This window comes from Crinia signifera, chromosome 2 (genome assembly GCF_055691185.1).
Source record: "Crinia signifera chromosome 2, ASM5569118v1, whole genome shotgun sequence".
Lineage (NCBI taxonomy): Eukaryota > Metazoa > Chordata > Amphibia > Anura > Myobatrachidae > Crinia > Crinia signifera.
The window spans coordinates 81,951,984-81,973,015 of NC_139218.1; the positions used below are offsets into that span (position 1 = coordinate 81,951,984).

General features: G+C 44.2%; 1 protein-coding gene across 2 annotated transcripts in view; it reads left to right on the forward strand.

The window, feature by feature from the left end:
• BCLAF3 (BCLAF1 and THRAP3 family member 3) overlaps nucleotides 1-12,837 on the forward strand; it is a 63,528-nt gene extending 50,691 nt beyond the window's left edge. For both annotated transcript variants that reach the window (XM_083172485.1, XM_083172484.1), the window contains exons 12-13: nucleotides 2,363-2,452; nucleotides 12,690-12,837. In XM_083172485.1, coding sequence (XP_083028611.1) covers nucleotides 2,363-2,452; nucleotides 12,690-12,719 — 120 coding nt within the window. In that variant the 3' untranslated portion in view covers nucleotides 12,720-12,837. The remainder of the gene's footprint in view (nucleotides 1-2,362; nucleotides 2,453-12,689) is intronic.
• Nucleotides 12,838-21,032: the final 8,195 nt, after the last annotated feature.

Consider the following 21,032-nt stretch of genomic DNA (forward strand, 5'->3'; position numbering starts at 1 on the left):
CGAAACTTGATTTACATAGGAGGGTATTCAATCCCCCGCCGCTATTTCCAACGGGGGAGTGCATCTCGGAAAAACGAGCCTGACTTTACAAGCAGTCGGGCTCGTTTTACAGAGAATGACTGTGGATTGTCGAGCTCACAACCAGATCTCGACGATCCATAGGCGTTTCTCGCAGCCACGTCCCCTTTTTGGCACTCGGCAGGTGGGACATTGAATCCCGCCCTGCTAATTTGCTGTCAAGCAGGCAGAGAACGGGACATGGTCACGACTGCCGGGACATCCCGACAGTCGTGACCCAGGATTAAATATCCCCCTTTATCTCCCTTCAAGTGAGGCTTCTATTGGTTTCTTCATTTCATCCATCTAAGGTTTGTCTAGGAATTGATTGTTGCCTTCTGCGCATTGCAGAATTTTAATAGTTTATCCCCTTCAGTGGCAATCCCGGGAATTTTCCGGGCTGTGCCTCAGTGCCCAGTCTGGCAAGCCTGGAAAATTCTCGGGATTGCCACTGTTTCGGGATTGCCTAGCTCCCTCTCCTACGCTGCGGCTCCCCCTCCCCTCCGGCTTTTCTATTGAAGTCTCCGGCGCCAGCTTATGACAAGCTGGCTGCTGGGGCGCAGGGCCGGGCAGCAGCTGATTGACATTTCAGCGGCGCTACTCGGACCCGGGGAGGCAGTGGTGTTTTTTTTTTAGGGAGTGCTCCCCATAAAAAACTTGCCCAGTGGGGAGCGCTCCCTAAAAAAAAAAAAGCACAACTGAAGGGGTAAAAAAAAAAGAATAACCTAAAAACGTAACCATTTGCTTATTTTTGGATTTCGAGATTACAAGATCTGTATAAATGCCACTGAAAGGGTTAATGGCCAACAGTCTTTCGATGCGATTTCAAACAACAAATTTGAATATATTCCCTGCAGGTTCCCTCTACAATTACCCTGTCTCCAAAGGGCACAGGCACATAAAGAATAAGACAGTCAGGGGGCGTCTGCCTGATGTAGGACTTTATTTTAGTTGGGCAGGCCAGTGAAGTGCTGTTTAGCCTGCTCAATAGATTCAGATCCTTTTTTAGATGGTACTTACTACTACCCTACGGTGATACCACAATGAGATCCATTCAGATGGGGTTGTTCTTGCTGCTGCTGTCACTATCCTGTGCAGCATCTAATAACTATTATACTGTATGCTAATATGAGCACAAGGTGATCTGAGCATAGCTGCTCCCCTGCTATCGCATTATTTCTGCCCAAGAGTGTATAACTGCTAACACAGATGCATCGGCTGAACTGCTTCCTGGGATGCAGAGAGCTCTCCAATTGCAAGTAAGATTGCAACTGCAAATTTTTGGATGCCTACAAAATGGCGTCTGAATGGCCATGACATGTCTGTGTTTATCCGATCACTTCCCATTTTCCACACCCAAATGCCGTCTTCCTGTTCCTCAGTTTGCGACTTTTTTCTTTGCGATCGCAATTCACTCACTCAATTCACAAACCTAGATTGATGTGCATATATTAGCTGCTCTGCAACCACATCTGAATGAGCCTCAAAGTGTATCCCATATCTGCAGGCAGTGGAAGAGTGGGCGCTTGGCTGGGTTATTGACATGAAGAGAAGCTGAGCAAAGCCGTCCCCTCCCCCGATTCCCCCATATGGGGAATGATTTTCATGATGAAAGAATATCAATTAAATATCACGTATACAACTCCTCCATAAGTTGGAGCCTTTTCTGTTAAATTATTAAACCGGACCTGCGGTCACCTGTGAACCTTTCTTTTGTGACATATTTGCACTGTATGCCCGGCTATCTTCCTATTTACAGTACATGTGAAATGTACATTCTGCGTTCAACTCTGAGAAAGGACTTCTGTCTAATACGCAGACAATGTAAGTGTTCCTTGTATCTAAATACCAAAGATTCGTCATCCAAATTTTGGGTGGGCAGCACCTAGATGTGTTTCAGCGAGGTCTAGATGCGCCTTTATCTGTTTCTCTTGTGTTTTGTATCTGGCTCTGACTATTGGGACCGATACATCCTATACAATAAAAGACTGATGCTGCTCCTCACCTCTATGGGGAGATCCCAGTTCAAGTATTAGTCCGTTCAGATGCACACAACCGCCAGGGCAGACACTACTATTAATATTGTTCTGTCTTTTTTATGGGCTGGGAACTAGCCTCAAAAAATTGTGTAAACAAAACTGGAATTTACAGTATGAAGTTCACCAATCATCTATTCTGACTAAAAAGTGTCCCTGACTCCAGACAACAAGCAGTCACCATGGTGAAATGTCTGTATTCTTTGACATAAACATAGCGATATAAAACATATATATTTATACTTTACTTATATTCTTCACCATTGCAGGGTTCGTTTTATAGAGGAGGAAAAACTAATCAGTTTGACACTTCAAAGAGCTATTTTGAAAACCATGATGAGATGAAAAGGCCTTACAAGGTAATGCTCAGGTTCATTCTTCACTTTTAAATACATTTTTCTCTACTGGTACGAGATCAGGTATACATAGGCATGTGTAATAGAGCGCTTCACCGTCTGCGTATCAGAGTATTATACTAAGGAGGAGGGGAAGAAAGGCATCAATTAGAGAACCAACGGTGTCTGCCATTGGAACCACTCATTGGGGCAGATGTATTAAGCCTTAACCAGAGATAAATGCAAGGGTGATAAAGAGAGATAAACGTCCAGCCAATCAGCTTCTTACTGACTTTTTTCAAACACAGCCTGTAACATGGCAGTTCGGATGTGATTGTCTGGACGTTTATCTCTCCCTGTCCTGTTTTAGTTTTGCTTGACTGCATATCGCCAGGCTGGATTCAATGTCCCGCCTGGCGAGCGCCGAAAAGGAGGACGTTTAAACAGACATGGATTGTCGAAATTCGGCCGTGATCACGACAATTCACAGCCGTTATCGACAAAAAGGGCCAAGGTCAAGACCGCATTGAATAGGCGCCCACTGCTATTTCCCCTGTCGTAAATAGCGGTGGGTATTGAATACCCCCATTGTTGGTTAAGAGTAGATAAGATTGTTAGTGGATGGGGACTGGGCATTCTATATCCAGGCTTTAGGTCTAGTGTCTGGTTAGACAATCAAAAGGTCGACCACTATTGGCCAACATGTTCAGAAGGTTTGCATGAAAAAAGGTCGTTACGAGTGTTTTAATGTCCACATGAGCTTTTCATGAAAAAAATTTTTTTTAAAAAAGACTTGTTCGTACTTTACCATCCATAAGTGCCCGATGCATGGTGAGCGCAAAGACAGTCCACGAGTATCTGATAAGGTCCGCGATACTTATACGGTGTCCATGCCGACCTATGTCATCATAGACTATAAATGAAAAAAGAAAAACTCATGTCGACCTTTGCCGACTTATTGATTGTAGACCTAGACACAATCCCATCCAAAATTATCACCAGGTGAATAAACGGCAAAGAAATGCCTTTGCAGTATTCAATCACGGGCATTTTAACCCGTTTTTGAGTATATTTTCGACCATGCCATTTCACTTTTTGTTTTGGGGAGGGCGAATCAGCATGAACGAAAACTGCTGTGAATTCGCAGAAATTTCGCAGATTCACACTATTTTCAACGATACTGGCTTTCTCACCCAGGTGAAAAATTTGCACTGGGATTGAATAGGATAATCGAATTTGCAGATTTTTCACCCGGTGAAAATTTTCCGCCTGGACTGATTACAGTCCTATGTATCTCTGTGGGGGAGGTTTTCAAAGCTTGGAGAGAGATGAAGTGAAGAGCGAGAAAGCACCAACCAATCATCTGTCATATTACAGACTGTGTTTTAAAAATGACCGGAGCTGATTGGTTTACACTTTGGGTGAGATTTAATAGGATGAGAGATTCAGAAAGTGAGAGATTTGGGAAGAAATCTAGTTTTTTTAAAGCGGCAATCATTTACACTGCAAAATCAAACTGGTCTTGCAGTATAAATGATTGCCGCTTTAAAAAAAACTGGAGATTTCTTCCCAAATCTCTCACTTTCTGAATCTCTCATCCTATTAAATCTCACCCATTATCTCTCTCCAAGCTTTGATAAATCTGCACCTTTATCCTGGTTGGTAATTACGTATCACATGGGAAGGCGATAGCTATACCTCATGGGTCTTCAACCTGTGGCCCTCCAGATGTTGTGAAACTACATGTTCCAACATGCATTGCCACATTTTTTCCTATAAGAGCATGTAAAAAAAACATCAGGGCATGCTGGGACATGTAGTTCCACAACATCTGGAGGGCCACAGGTTGAAGACCTGTGCTATACCTGGTGTGGTAGCCATGTATTGGAGACATACGCAAATAAATTATTTATGACCAACACACATTTATGCTCTCACCATGTAGTGTGGCTAATGTTTGTGTCTGCTATTTTTGGGGGTCCAGATAAACTGAGCTTTACATACTTGTGACCAACGAAGATAGTGTCATCTTTTCTCTGTAATATATTTTCATACAGTAAAGGATGAGTGTTCCACTCAAGTCTCGTGAAGAGTCAGCCATGTAACCTTAAAATACAGGTTTCATTCGCTTTCCCGCACACTACAATGAACAATGTGAATGTGTTTAGTGAACAAGTGAAGGCACACAAGTGTAATCTGCTGTGGCTTATTAGTGCTTGATAGCAATCTAGGGGAAACTTCCAGAGGTCCTATATACAGATTAATGATATTTCTTCTTCCAAATAGAACACTAGCTTTGGTTCTTGTAGTTGTTTAGCAAGAGTACAATCCACACCCAGTAGTAACCACACAGACATTACGTTCACCTGCTTAGACATTTCTTCAGCTTACTTTCAGCTCAATTTAACATAAAAACAAAATAACCTTTAACATGTAAATTTTTATTAGCTGCGAGCTGTCCACAATATGTCTAGCCTTACATGGAGGGGGTGATTCATAAAACATTTACGGGTATAGGCTTTCACAGATCTAGCCAAGAAGGGAAGGAAAGGCCAAAATTAACCCATAAAGAAAGGAAAAAAATCTTTCAAGGTTACTTGTGAAGAGGAATGAAAGCTAAATAAAAGTTTTAGGCATACGAAAGGGCTATAAATGTGTCCACTGGCAGTCCTGGAACTATCCGGTGTTCCAGTGTCTGAGAAATGAAAGGCAACACAGTTGACAGATTTTGGCAATTTGGGTGTCCCTGCTCAGTTACACTCTATCGGGGATGTGTCATTGTAGCTTTGTCAAATCCTCAAGATGGATGCCTACACAAATTTGGGTTTAAAATGCTTTATAAAGCCTTTAAGTGACTACATATTATCATAAATCCCATATTAAATCAGAGTGTTCTTCCATTAAGTCACATAGGACATTTCTTCAGTGCCAGTATTGTGGGATGTGCATATTCAAGGGCTAGACAAGAGTTCCCCGTGTTACACTTTTACTCTATTAGAGTCCAGGTTTTAAGGATATCCATGTTTGAGTCCAGCTGGTTAACTTAAATTGACTAAGGTACTAATCTTGTCACCTGTTATGCTTGGCTATCCTTTATTCCTGGACTTGAATGGTACGGCTTGGAAAACTCTGGATTGGACAAGAACATCTGTCTCTCTACAGCCGTTAACTCCTAAAGCTAAAGTTATGCCCCTTTCAGACAACACTTTTTACCCATTATTTTGCCAATTTTTTTCTGTTTTTAAAATGGTAATTTGTGCAGTCTGAAAGGTGCAGAGTGAATTTACTAGTTCTATTGAACTGGTATTTCTAAACGGTAATAAAGCGGGGTCCTACCCGTTTCAGACACTGTTTTCTATGGGTTAAAACAGGTTCAGTTTTGTGAAGGAACAAAAACTGCACTGAAATACAGTGTAAAGACATCCATGAAAGGGGTTTTAGCTGGCAGACCCGTTTTTAAAAACGTTTTAAAATACCTGGTCAAAGCCAGTTTTGCGGTCTGAAAGCAGCATTATTTCAATATACTACTCCTAAGCCATTCCATTGATATAATAAAACTATAGTGACCTGTAAACTCATTTGGGGGAATTTACTAAGAATCTAAAATACGACCGATGCCGGGTACAAATTCATACGACCGGCATTTCGGGAAAATAGAATTCATAAATGGGTCAGATTTACTAATCTGCCCTATTTACGGATTTGTATTAGGCCAATGGCATGGGTGGTCGTATGCCTTCATATGTGGTGGCCAGATATACAGCCTCTAAATACAAATTCTATTCGTCAGCCTGCTCGGATCAGTCAGATCTGTGCAGGCTACAGTGTAAAAAAAAAAAAAAAAAATTAAGAAAAACCTCTTGCGGTCGTCCCACTCCCATGGCCATAACCAGCCCTGAGTTCAAAGAGCTGGTCCTGGTTTAAAAAATTCAGGGAACAATTTAAGTAGGGGTTCCCTGTAACTTTTAAAACAAGCGCCAGGCTCAGGGGCCGGTCCTGGTTCCCAAAATACGGGGGTCAAAATGACTAGGGGTCCCCCCCGTATTTTGAGAAACCGCACCGGGCCCAACCAGCTGGCAGGGCAATGGAACAGCCAGGGGACACTTAGGGGGGTAGTCAATCACCGGCGACCATCTCCTGAGGGGGACATGGCTGCCGGGCCCTATTACATGCTATCTTCCCCGACAGCATTGAACAAGCAGTCGGGCTCGTTCTGCCAAGAATGGCCGGGAAGGGACGAGCTGCCGGCTGCAGCTCACCTCTTCCCGGCCACAACTCGCGGCCACGCCCCCTTCTCGTCCCACTGCAGGCAGGACGTTGAATCCTGGATTGAGGGGGGCCCTAGACTGCACACCCTGTAATGAGAGGTGCTACCTTGCTGAGATTTTTAGCTATATGCAAGACAGAGGGGATTTGCAGGTGCACTATGCAATCATTACTGCTAACATATATTCCTTTTATAATTAATTTATGAGGATGTTAGATATATTTGGCCAAATGTATGCTACCTGCTCACCACGTTAAGGTCTCCTCATTAGAGCAGGTCCCTAGCACTATGGGGTTCATCCATTCACATAAATAAAATATAGCTGTGAAGTGTAATAAAGTGTAAAGTGTCATAGAATGTAGGGTATGTGTAAGCAACTAATAGTGATAAAGGGTGTGTCAAAAAGAAAAAAAGACACTTAGGGAGGTAGTCAATCACCGGCGACCATCTCCTAAGGGGTACATGGCCGCCGGGCCCTATTCAATGCTATCTTCCCCGACAGCATTGAACAGGGAAGCTCGGCAGAACGAGCCCAACTGCACAAGCAGTCGGGCTCGTTCTGCCGGGAAGGGACGAGCTGCCGGCTGCAGCTCACCTCTTCCCGGCCACAACCCGCGGCCACGCCCCACTGCAGGCGGGACATTGAATCATGCCTGCGTGTTCTTGGTCAAGCAGACTGAGAATTGGACAGGGTCATGGCTGTCGAGTAAGCTGGACAGCCGTGACCCCCAGATTGAATACCCCCCTAAATATATAAGGTCCCATGGCCGAACCATTGCCTCCCCATATAAACTTATACCTCTGTGCCTAGTATGGAGCGGTTATTGTTATATATATATTAAAGCTACAAATTATTACTCACAGATGTGCAAGTTACCTAGGTATACTGTGACCTTTATAAACAAACGCTACAGTGGTTGCTAATATCTGTATGGTTTGCTGTAGCAGTTAATTATTCCATATAGAAAGGTATCTAGAAAAAAATGCAATGAGCAACTTCTATGTGAGGAACAAAAGCAGTTTCATAAATTTTACAACAAAAATATGGAGTGTAAAAATGCATACCTATAAGTAAACTAATTACCAGCCCGTAAAAATGACGGAAAGCATAACAATCGTGTTAGCGCCAGCAGCTGTGCACGCCTGAACGGAGCAACACTTGAAGTGCTCAGTTGGGTGCAATCTAGTGGCCACTGGCGTGCATATCACCTGAATTCCCCCCTGTAGAGGTGAGGAGCAGTGTTAGCCTTTTATTATGTAGGATGAAAATGGCATATTACTAGAGACAGGATTATATGCAACAAAAAAAAGCTTGAAATATGCATGAAAAATACTTAAAATATACATGAAAAGTGTTAAAATATGCTACATTAAATAATAAAAAAAAAGTAATTTTTAACTTATTTATTTAAAAATCAGCATACAATTCGTTGCAAATAAACCTCAAAAATAGGCCCACAGCATACTGCAGCGTCCAAAGCTCTTCTTGCATCAACTACAGGTACCCTCATCTACAGCGCCGATGGATCAAATGTCAGCATAGCGTGTGAGAGCGGCGCAGTGGAAGACTTCCTCCCTGCTCCACATACTCACTGTGACACAGCATTTTCTCCACGCCGCGTGAGTTCAAAACCCTTCCGCCCACCTCCTCTGCTGCAGAAGTCTGTCTCTTGGTGTAAAGTCCCAGGCCAGGGGCAGGCAAAGGTTCAGGAGCTTCGTAATGGCAACCGCCCCAACTGAGTTTTATCAACACGGATTGGCAGCCTAGAGCAGTGTCAGATATAGCGTACATCCAAGGTTCCCCGGCCTGCACACTCTACCACTACCTGGCCAGCAGCAGCAGGGCAAAGCAGTGCTGTGACTCGCGGGTGGGAAGAGGACGGGGCCTAAAATATACACCATCACTAGATTTTAGGTAAAATATGCAATAACCAGTGAGAATGGGCAAAATATGCAAATGCATATAATCCTGTCTCTAGATATTACATAGGAGAAGAAAAAAAAGATTTCTAAATGGTGATGTCAAATTGCTTGTTATGTAGTGAGTACCCACATGGAAGAAGCAATCAGTCATGACTCTTTTTGTGAGGGTTCCGGGAGCAAATTGAGGAGGACAGTCATAAATTGCACAGATCTGGCTTCATACTGGTTGAGGCAAACTAAAGAATCATAGCATAAATATTTCTGTATGACATTGCTCAATGTGGCATGTGTTGTCTATCCCCCACCACACCCTGTCCATATTATAAGAAAGGAGGGGGTCCTGTGTGGGTGTGGATTATTAGCTTGATTACTATTAGTCCACATGCAGTTAGTCGACACATGAGAAAGGTTGACATGGTCTAGGTCAACATTTACAAAATGTTGACGCAAGTGAAAGGTTTTGAAAATGGTCGGAACAGGAAAAGGTGGACGCAAGTTATTCACATTTTTTGGTGACTGTCCACATGGACACCGTGTTCGTGTACGACGTCACCTTGCGTGGCTTGCTTGCTGCGCTCACCATGCTTGGGGCTCGGCACACTATTATATTCTCGCCCATCTGGCTCATGGAGTAAGGACAAGTTGGTAAAAAAAAAACAATCCTGAAACCATTGACGTGCCCATGATTAGCTTGTGTTGACCCTTTTCACACTGGTATCCTATCAACCGGAACCAGTCCTGTGTGCTGCCAAACATACTGCCAGATGTTTGCGGGTCACATGACAAAAATTGGAGTTACACACGCGGCGATTTCTGGCATTTTCGAAGCGATCGTACTTAATTTGACTAGATCGCTTCGATAATGCCTCTACATCGCTACGTGTTTAGGGGCGATAGTGATGTGCGGCCCTGCGCATCTCTATTGCTCAGCAATTAAGATAAAGCATGCTGGATAAATCTGACAGCCAGACACAACACTGTGCAGCGCTGTGTGCTGAGCAATCTTGCTGGGCAATCTAGCATCGCTCAGATCTTTCAGCAAAATCTACCCATGTGTAGGCCCCGTATGTCTTATTTTAATGGAGGTGGTAGAGCAAAAAAAGCTGTGTCTGGAACAAACCATGTGGCCATGCAAGGGGAGCAAATACATGTATTGTTTCTCTGTACAGGATAAGTACTGGCTGCTTTTGTAAGTAGTCCAATAATGTTAGACCGCTTTCTGCACATTTTACATCTGCCCACCTGCAGTGCGGCATGGTTTTAACTCGTGCACAGGTACTTTTTTTTTTGCAGAATTAGAATTAGGCCTTTAGAACCTGATTCAAAGGTTTATTCAGTGAAGCAATTTTTATAATTTGCCGCTGCACATGCATCAAAGGCTCGCTGTGGATGTGCCACAAAGAGGATTTATTCATAAAGTGATTGACTAGGAATGTTTGGGGGAGGTGACGGGGAGTGGCGGGAAAAAATGTAGGTGTGTTTTGGTGATATGTTTGAGGCTGCAACTACAATCCTGTGCACAAGTGGTTTCAAACTCATGCCTTGCCACAGATTTTATATAATGGATTGCTAAAACTGTGGCAGGGCATGCTGGGACGTGTAGTTCCACAACAGCTGGAGGGCCATGAGTTTGACACCACTGCTGTTGGAGCTGCTGTAACCGTGTACATCTTACATCAACTGATCTGCGACTGGTGCGATCTGTGACTGATCTGCGACTTTGTAAAGGTGGCCATAGACGCTGCGATAGCAGCTCCCTCGGGCATCGTACATTACAAACGTATGTGCTGCACATACTTTTTGCACTACTTTCGAATCACATTGCACGCACATTGCATGCAAAACGCATGCCGTGCAATGCGATGCGATCTAACCAATAACGCATGCGATTCTCGCAGCGTGTATGGGCACCTTAAGTAGATGCTGGGATTTACACAGCCGCCTATGTATCGCAACACAAATCCCACTGTGCAAAACTATGCAAATGTTACAGCTGCTATCTACCTACAAAGATGCGATGGGATTTGCGTACATGATTGAGTCAGGCCCTGACTGCATCTTATCTTATATTATTATTAGCTGGTTATGAAAGTATATAGTCACCAGTGATTGGAAGGCACTGGATGGGCCTGAATTTTGCCTGTATTATTGTCAATGTTTTACTATAGTAGACATTATAAATGTCTTATGGTTGTGGAGTTCTTCACTCATATCTCCGTAATTTACATTAGATTGCAACTAATACAGCAAATGAAGGGAAGATGTTCTCACATATTAGCTTGAAGTTGCATAAAGGGCAATAAATATCAATGATAAGAATTGATTGTCTGAGAAGACAATACCATCTGCCAATATTATATGCTGCCAGTAGATGGCACTGTGTTCTCACCTTTTTTTTTTTTTTATAAAGCAATGCAAGGTTCTCGTCCAAAGGCTAAATGGTGCTGCTGTCTGACACCTGCAGTGTATGTTCCCTGTCAATCTGCTTTACAAGAAAACAATTGTTTTACAAGAAAACAATTGTATGATCTCCAATCAATATTTATACAAATACCAAATAAGACTATTGGAAGCTACAGTTCCCGTAAAATATATTCCACATATATACAATACCATACCTCCTAAAGGCGTATGCATATGTACAGAAAGTTTTTCCATGGATGATAGTGAAACACGGGGATATACTGTAGATGTATTGTGTGAAGGACATGTAAGTCACAGCTAATAGTGAGCAATCATCGCACTTTTCTTCATTCCTGTCTGTGGGGAACACGAGTCACAGCTGGAGAGACAGCATTGTGTCTTATAATAATACTGCCTGATTTATATAAGGCATGGCTGGAAAGCACAGAAGGCAGCATGCAATATACATTATTTAGTAAAAGTTGCAAGCAGATGTGTAGAATTGTGTGACGTGGAACTTAGACCATTTATGTAAATATATACATCATCCAGAAGACAGAACCTTTTCCATGTACTTTTTGTGTATGTATTTAGCAAGGGTAGCGGTCATACTACACAGCCAGAATACATGCATGCAGGGCTGGAACTGATCATCTGGCACTTCCGGCAAATGCCAGAGGGGCCGATGGCCAGGTGGGCTGATTTTTTTTTGCAAGGTGGAGGCTCTCTCTGTGCACCGCTGAGGTCCAGGAGAGAGGGGGCATCACTTGCCGCTATCCCCATCTCTCCTGTAAGCCGGGAGAGGCAGCGCACACATGCGTGGAACATGGAAAACAAAGAAGGGCATGCAACCTGAATTGCATGCACTTGTCAAAGGGCGCTGGTACATGTGTGCGCCCACATGCGCATTCCCGAGGTAACAATCGTGCACAAATGCCAGGGCCAATTCGGGGGCCCAGTCTGTCGCTGCATACATGTGATAGGTCTTAGCAAATGAAATCGTCATTCATGAATACCGACAAAGGGGCAAACGTCTACATTTGAATATGTTTATTATTGGTGATTTTTACAGCGCAGGCATGTTATACAGCGATAATACGTAATTCTTTCCCGGTGCATCTTACATCCCATATCTACTACTACATACACACTAGGGTTATTTTGTTTTGCATTATGGAAGAAAACTGTAGTACTGTACCTGAGGAAAGCCATACAAACTCCACATTGAACCCCTGAGCTCACTGATGTATGGCAGCAATTGCTAGACACAGGATCACTCTGTATTTGAAGGTTTCTGACACAACAGAGCAGGGTTTCTCCGTACAATGCCTGTTTTCTCAGTGCGCTGGTGTATTTGTCATTGATAGATACATTTTATAAGACCTACTGGTGGTACAATTTATTCCACAGTTAGGAGCGATGCATGAGGATCTCTTCATTATGACTCACATTTCTTATTTATACAAGGATTGCAGTTAGAGTTAATCAGCATTGTACCATTGGGATGCTGGTATTAGTCATGTTAGTATTACTCATTGCTCCCCCCTCAGTGTGTACACCTTATTACAGAAGACACAGGCTGTAACCGTGTATGAGTCATCATGTCAGAACTGTGTCCTAATAGAAAAACATTTTAACCATGTCTTCCACTGTCATTTCTCTCCACAGGGATGGGGGAACCCTGCTACCAGAATATAAACTACTTCCCTGAGCTTGATGAAGACTCTTATTACTGTATGTGTAGACGCTTGACTTTCCTGGGCAACTGTGAGCATCGGCATTGAAGATACTGTACAATAGTCTTGATTAAAATAAAGTTCCTATTTTTCGGTAGTGGAATGCTGCACAACTTTTTTTACGGTTTTCAAAGTTTTTTAACGACAGTATTCAGATGGAAAATTGCTAATTTCCCCATAACCCTTTTTTTTGCCGAAGCAGAAGACTCAATGACATTAAAAGAAACACATTTTTCAAGGAGAGATCATCCCTTATGTTGGGGTGTCTTATTTATTATGCATTTTCCTTAGCAAAAGCATGGTTTTTGTTTTATTTTCAGACTTCTTTTGTTTGTTATAGAAATGTTTATGTTGGGAAGTTTGTGTATTAATGTAATAAAGTGCCTGAATTGTTTAGTGTCTCTGCTTGGGTCTCATGACAGGGGGGATATCACTCGGAGATGTCATCAAGACTAATTACTTGTGTGCTGTAAGCTGGAAATATAACTATACAATTATCTGACGGTTTGGAATGAAAATCTGGTAATGGATAAGAAGAAATGACAATCAACTATTGGCTCCCAAACATTGAAAATAGACAAATCCCGATGTTCAGATATATGAACAATCAGCTCCTAATGGCCATGTTACAGGCTGTGGGCGGGATGTTCTAACATCCGCTGCCCTTTATCCTCCCCCTTAGCCGGCTACCGCATTGTTAATGATCACATATGCTCTAATATGCGGTCATTAACGCAAGGGATGGCTCTTGCGATAAGAGCTGTCCCTTGCGATGCGGTTTCAGCGTTTGACTTCCAGGTCTGAGACCTGAAAGTCCAACTGCGCAGAGCGACGAGGACAGCAGGGGGCATGATGGGAGGGATCCGTGACTGATCCCTCACACAGCGCTGCGGTAAGAAGCCCATAGCTTTTGCTGGCGATTCCCTCCACAGCACTGACACAATAATGGGTTTTTAAAGCATCCCGCCCTGTGTTTGAAAAATGACAGTTAGCGGTGGTGGTGTATCACTTCTCGAGGCTTAGTACATCTCGCCCCCTTTTGTCTCCATTATCACACTTTTTTCTGTGCTGTCAGCTGCATGCACAAGGGTTGGTAACTGAGTGAAAGGTCAGTTATTCACTCACCACACTCCTCCTCCCACCCCCCTTTCTCTCTCTTCCCACATCCTGTTGCTATTGCCACCTGCCGGCTCAAAGCTGCTACCAGCAGGGGGTGGGAAGATAGGCAGCTTTTAATTTCTGCAGCCGCCAGCCAGCTCAGAGCTTCTACTGGCGGGGGTGGGTTGAGAGACCACTTCACGTTTCTGTTGCTGCCTGCCAGCTCAGAGCTGCTACTGGCGGGGTTGGAAGGATAGGCAGCTTCTCCCTGCAGCCGCTGGCCAGCTCCGAGCTGCTACTGGCAGCTATAGGTGGAGCGTCAGCTTCCTGTTGCTGCCGGATGGAAGCGCCTGCCATCTCTGCTTTTCCCCTACACCCCCATTATATTATGGTAGTTGCTAAATTGTAGTGGGGTAAAGGGGGAGGAGCAAGGCCGGACAGCTTGCACCTTCACTATCCACGCCACCACTGGTTGCCTTTAGTAACCAGGTGGCGAGCAGAGCGATCCACCGTGCCCAAAGCGTGGGGAGTGTCCATTTGGGACCCTTCTTCCAACCTTGCTCCTCCTCTGTCCGCACCCCTCTCCTCCCCTGTGACATCAGGAGGCCCGTTAGCCCACTAGAATTTAGACGTAAACATTATATTCTGCCAAATGAAAAAAAAAAAAATAGCATGCTGCAGTGGGGCCTCTGTTTTAGACTAATGTGCTTCATGTGTGCCAGTGGTGTAATTATAGTGGTGGCAGGAGGTGTGCTTGTTATGGGGCCCCCTCAAAGCCCACGGCCCCCATATCAAATGCATCCCCTGCACCCTCTTGGGTTGCGCCACTGCTGTTGAGCGTTATTTTGATCTCCAGGCCCATATTATTAAAAAATCTCCAACACCTGGGACATTGAACCTTTCCTCTCTTTTCCAGATTCTTGTGAAACTGATGCCAATATTTCCCTGTTATCACACAAGTTAGCATCTTCTCCAGCTTTTAGCTACAGCAGATAGAGTGACTGAACACATCTCAGATCTATCTTTATCACACACCCTGAGAGGTTACCACATCATCCTCAAAAGTCACACTAAAACCTCTTTATTCAGTAACCTGAAAGTGGAATTTTATATCTTACCCGCTCCTTCAAACCCCAAACTATGTGTAGCTTCATGCTTATTCCCTACTTGGCTCAGACAGCAATGTCACCCAGATTTTACTCACTTGCAGAAATCCATTTCGCCTGGCAAGATCCTCCGCTATTAGAGGATGGATTGCAACATTCATGAAAGAAGCTGGAATTTATTTTTTTACAATTTCTTATATAGCGCAGCATATTCCGTCGCGCTTTACAATTGGAAACAGTGATTAAACAAACTGGGTAGATACAAACCGACATGGAGGTAGGAGGGCCCTCCTCGCAAGTTTACAATCTATAGGGATAATAGTAGGGATACATAAGGAGAGAATTCCATAGCATGGCAGTCCCATCAGATTACAAGACAGTCCTGATGGGATGCAATTAGATATAAATGCTATTGGGGTTTGTGTGGGGCCGGGGTCCTGAATATGATAAGCTTGCCTGAAGAGCTGAGTTTTCAGGGAATGCTTCAACGTTTGGAGGCTAGTGGAAAGTCTTAATGTGCGTGGGAGGGCATTCCATTAGGTGGGTGCTGCCCGACAAAAATCCTGCAAGTGTAAGTGGGAGCAAGTAATGAGTGTGGATGAGAGATGCAGATCTTGTGCAGAGCGGAGAGTACAGGGGGGGGGGGGATATATTTTGAGATAAGCGAAGAGATATACATCAGTCATCAGTGTAGACCATTTTGTACATGTAAATCACAATATTTTTTTTTTTTTCCAAAATAGTTTTTATTTAATCAGTACAAATTTTGAACAGTACAAATTTTGAACATGAGATACCTCACATAGGGCCTCAACATAAATTAACCATAGCAGGATAGTGAAGAAAGGTACAAATGAGTTCATGTAACCTAAAACTGTAACGTACCGACGTATTTATCAGGCCAGAAGGTGAAGACTCTGGCCAATATAAACAAAAAGGGGGGGAGGGGGACTAGACGTGAAACAAGAATATAAAGACATGAAAACATAGGTAGTAATTCGCACAGGACAGACACACAGGGAAATATACATGTGGGTAAGTGGGAGGTAGGGGGAAGGGGATCCAGGGCACTCAATCAAACATCAACAGAGACATTTAGTATCGAGGCAGGGTCCATCTGGAGGGAGATTCCTGGTGGGAGGTTTCTTTTCTCTCTATAGGTACACCACTTAGACCACTTGGATTGGGTAGAGTTGGCGGAGGAGGAAAATTTGTAGTCGATCGTTTCAAATAAATAATGTTTATGAATTTTACCCAAAATGAGGTGGATATCAGGAGTCTCCGGGGACTTCCAGTACTGGCCAATCGCTGCTTTAGTGGCAATTAGGATCTGACCTGTCAGATATCTATCTTGTTCTGGGATGGAGGGGGATAGATGGAACAGTGCGGTGACTGGGTCCATGGGTAGATGAACCCCTGCAATTTCACTCAACAGGGCAAACACTTCCCCCCATATCGGCCGTAACTTTGGGCAGTCCCAGAAGATGTGCAGGAGGGACCCAACAGATCCGCACCCTCTCCAGCAGAGGTTAGAGACTGTCGGCCAAATTGTATGCATCCGCCGAGGGGTGAAATAAGCTCTATGGCATAGTTTGTAGTACATTTCCGAGTGACTTAAACATTTTGAGATCCTAAAGCAGGAGAGTGCGATAAGATCCCATTCTTCCCTAGTAAGGGTCCTACCCAAATCGGTCTCCCATCTGACCTGGGATAGTAATTTGTCCGAATGTAATCTATTTACTAGTACGTTGTACCATCTAGAGATGCCCCCTTTATTGTTCTGCGAGGTCAGAACTAGGACCAGTCTTTTTGGAAAAGAGAGTGGCACTACAGGTCTACCAGCAGCTGCAGTCAGCCAGTGTCTTAGTTGCAGATATTTATAAAAATCTTGTCGTGGGATACCAAATTTCTCTGAGATTTCTGTAAAGGACATAAGATTACCTACTGGGCAAATATCCCTGAGCGTGGTTATACCATTTGTTACCCAGTTATCTAATTTTAAATTGGGGATGAGGGAAGCTATAGTCATGATGGCCAGGTCCGGACCGGGCAGGGAGGCCTCCGCTTCTTTTGCTATTACGTCATGCCAAGTTAGTAGGGTATCTCTAATAGATATTCCTGGACCCCCCCCAAGAGGGAATTTCCCCCCTGGGCAGCCAGAACAGCTCTGACAGGCAGATTTTAGGCAGAAAGGACTGTTCTATAGATACCCACGGCTTCACCTGTCCGGTGGCGAACCAGTCCCTTGCCTGGTTCAGTACACAGGCTGAGAAGTAACTCCCCAGATCCGGGTATGCCACCCCACCCATTTGCTTGGAGAGGATAAGGACCTGCTTAGCTATGCGAGGCCTAGATCCTTTCCAGATATATCTGGTGAATAGTTTATTAAATTCCAAAAAATAGGATTTAGGGGGTATCCTTGGGATTGCTCTAAACATATATAGTATCTTCGGGAGGAGTACCATCTTGGCTGCTGCGATGCGGCCCAGCCATGAGATTTCATGAAAACCCCATTCCCCTATCAGTTTATCTAACGCTCCTATTAGAGGCTTATAGTTGCATCGAAAAATATCAGTGGACCTAGCGATTTGGACACCTAGATATTTAATCGATGTCAATTGCCAGGCATATCTATATTGATCTTTCAGCCGCTTAACTCTCTCTAAGGGAATGTTAATAGGGAGAGCTTCCGTCTTGGTGGTGTTCAACTTGTAGTAGGATACACTAGAGTAGAGGGTCAGAACTTTGTGAAGCTCGCATAACGAGACCTCCGGATTAAGTAAGCACAGCAAGACATCGTCGGCGAATAAACTAATTTTATGATTTATGCCTCCCAGTTCGGGTCCTTCTATGCGGGCAGAGTTCCTAATTTTCTCCGCTAGAGGCTCCATAGCTAGGGCGAATATGAGTGGAGAAAGGGGGCAGCCTTGTCTGGTGCCATTTGTTATGTTAAACATATTGGATAAACAACCGTTATTAAACACCCTCGCGGAGGGAAATGAATAAAGTGCAAAAATGGCATCAAGAAATCTACCAGAGAATCCATATTTAAGCAGAACTGATTTTAGGTACCCCCAATGTAATCTGTCGAACGCTTTTTCAGCGTCTAGAGACAGGATTAACAGAGGGGTTTTTTTGAATTCACAACTCTCAACAATATTAAGTACTCTACGGATGTTGTCCGGGGCCTGCCTGCCCGGTACAAAGCCGACCTGATCAGCTGCGATAAGTGATGGCAAAAGGGGGCCTAGTCTATTTGCTATAAGTTTAGCATACAGTTTGAGGTCGGTGTTCAGGAGGGCTATTGGCCTATAGTTTTGTACTGCCGTAGGGGGCTTGCCCGGTTTGGGAATAGTGACAATTCTTGCCTCTAGCATCTCTTTAGGGAAGTTGCCTGCCTCGGAAGCTTTATTAAACACTTTAAGGAGAATTGGGGCTATGATTGATTTAAACTGTTTATAAAAATTAGAGGGGTACCCGTCTGGGCCCGGGGCCTTATCTCTAGGCAGAGAGTCAATGGCCGCTTCAAGCTCCTCTAAACTCCACGGAGAGCAGAGAGTATTGGACATTTCAGGCTCCAAGCTCGGGAGGGAGACATCTGCCAGGAAATTTTCAATCTCAGATGTCGTAGGCTGGGGGGTCTCAGCGTCAGACTTCAGATTATAGAGCCCAGCATAGTATTCAGCGAATGTGTTCGCTATTTCAAATGGGTCAGATATTTTTAGCCCCGCTACGTTATGAACACTATGTATCCTGGCTTTAGCCTGCCGTCCCCTGAGTTTTCTAGCTAGAAGGCGCCCTGCCTTATTGCCCAGTACATAAAATCTTTGGTTTAATTTAAACAAGTTCTTCGTAACTGTTCTAAGGGATAACGCATTTAGCTTTTCCCGCGCGCTATTCAGAGAGTTGAGGATTTGCGAGTCCCTCGGGTGGGCTTTATGCTCTGCCTCCAATTTAATCACTTCAGCCTCACATTGCCTAGCCTCAACAGATTGCGCTCGTTTAATCCTAGAAGCAGCTTGAATGGCCGATCCTCTTAAAACAGCTTTTAGTGCACACCAGTGATTAAAGACACTGGTATCGTCCGGGCTATTGGATGCAATATAATTCAGCAGAGAGGACTTGATGGCATTACAAGCTTCTGGGTTAGCCAATGTATGTGCACCCAGCCGCCAGGGACCCGGGGGAACTTTACGGGAGTTCAGGTCATATTTGATCAGTAGAGGGGAATGGTCTGACCACGTCATTGGTAAAATGCGGGCCTTGATAACAGACTTTAAGGTCCATTTGTCAGTTAGGACTAAATCTATTCTAGAATACGTGCGGTGGGGGTTAGAGAAAAAAGTATAGTCTCTTGTCGATGGGTTTTTGGCCCTCCAAGCATCAAATAATCCATATTCCCCTAATAGCTGTCGAAATCCTAAGGATTGGGAATGTGGGGATGTGGGTTGGGGGCGACCTCCAATAGGCTTAGATTTATCAACCGTGACGTCAAGCACCATATTAAAATCACCCATTACGATTACAGCACCTCTGGAGTGCTGCTTAACTATAGCACATAATTTCCTGCAAAATTTGAGTTGCCCGGTGTTAGGGGCATAACATGAGACCAATGTTACTTCGGAGTCTTCTAGCTTTCCAACCAACACTAAGTATCTGCCCTCCGGGTCTGCCACCTGAGACTCCACAGTAAGGGAGCTTTTAGAGGAAACCAAAATAGCGACTCCCGCTTTTTTTAGTGGTCCATTTGCCATGTAGCACTGGGGGAACCTGTTGTCAAAGAATTTGGGCGGGGCCGAATTAATGAAGTGGGTTTCCTGCAGTGCAACAATATCGGCTTTCATTTTAAAGAAGGAGTTTAAGGCTAACCTCCGCTTCTGCGGGGAATTTAGCCCCTTAACATTTAAAGATATAAGATTCACCATGGGGCAGTCCGGAAGGCAGATTTGACCCAACATATATTGATTGACCTGGAGTGAGGGTGTGGGGAGAGGGGTTGCAAGGGGGGACACCAAACATGAAGGAAGGGGACACATAGACATAACAGAACGGCTCTATACAGAGTCGGAGTGAGACGCCAGAAACAGGGCGCCGCACCAATCATACTTAAGGGGGGGGTAGTGGCAACCCACCCCACAGTGTCAACAGAACAACATTACAAACAACATATAACCAAATAAGAAAGGCGTTAACAATATGCAAGCGAGTCCAACATATCCTAATTTTCGAAGTTGAAGGGGCGAATGAGGCAATTCTAGCTAATTGCTGCTTATCCTGGGCATTCTCCTAAACATAAGAGAAATAGGCAGAGGGTACCACCGTTAGCGTCTAAGCCTGAACTAGAAATTATACGATAGTTCAGGTCTTATATGGCAAAGCGGGTATCAGGTAAATTAACTATAATCCCCTCGTCTCTCCACCACCAGCCAGTCCCGCTGTAGATGGCGATACGGAGAGGAGGGGGGGGGGGGAGGGGATCAGGTACCTCAAAAAAAAAAAATGTGGGAACACGTAGAGACAGATAAGCACATTATATTATAACTTACTGAGGATAAATCCCCCAAAAGGGCTACATAAAGGTCCCATTCTGTAGTTTAGGACCCTTTCTCATCTTTGGTAAATAGCAAGTATCAACAGTGCAACTTCACCTAGAGTTTGGGCTTTAAGCAGAGTCAGTAAAGCAAAACAATGGGAGCAGTAGCTAGAGGACTCCGGACCCCTCACTTCTCCACCACCGACCAGTCTTGCTGAAGACGGTGTTCAGGAGAGGAGGATGACGGAGGGTCCGCCAAGTTCCATTTGCGGAGCAGTTTCATCCCCTCTTCAATCTCAGAGACAACAATCGTAGAGCCGTCTCTGGGTATTATCAGTTTAGTGGGGAATCCCCACCTATACATAATATTGGCCTTTCTGAGCACACTTGTTATTGGGTAAAAGGCCCGTCTCTTGTTTAGTGTGTCCCTGGATAGATCTCCAAAAAGTTGTAAGGAACCCAGTGCTTCAGCTGTGTCCGAGGAAGGTCTGGCAGCCTTCAACAGGGCTTCTTTAATGTGAAAAAAATGGACACGCAT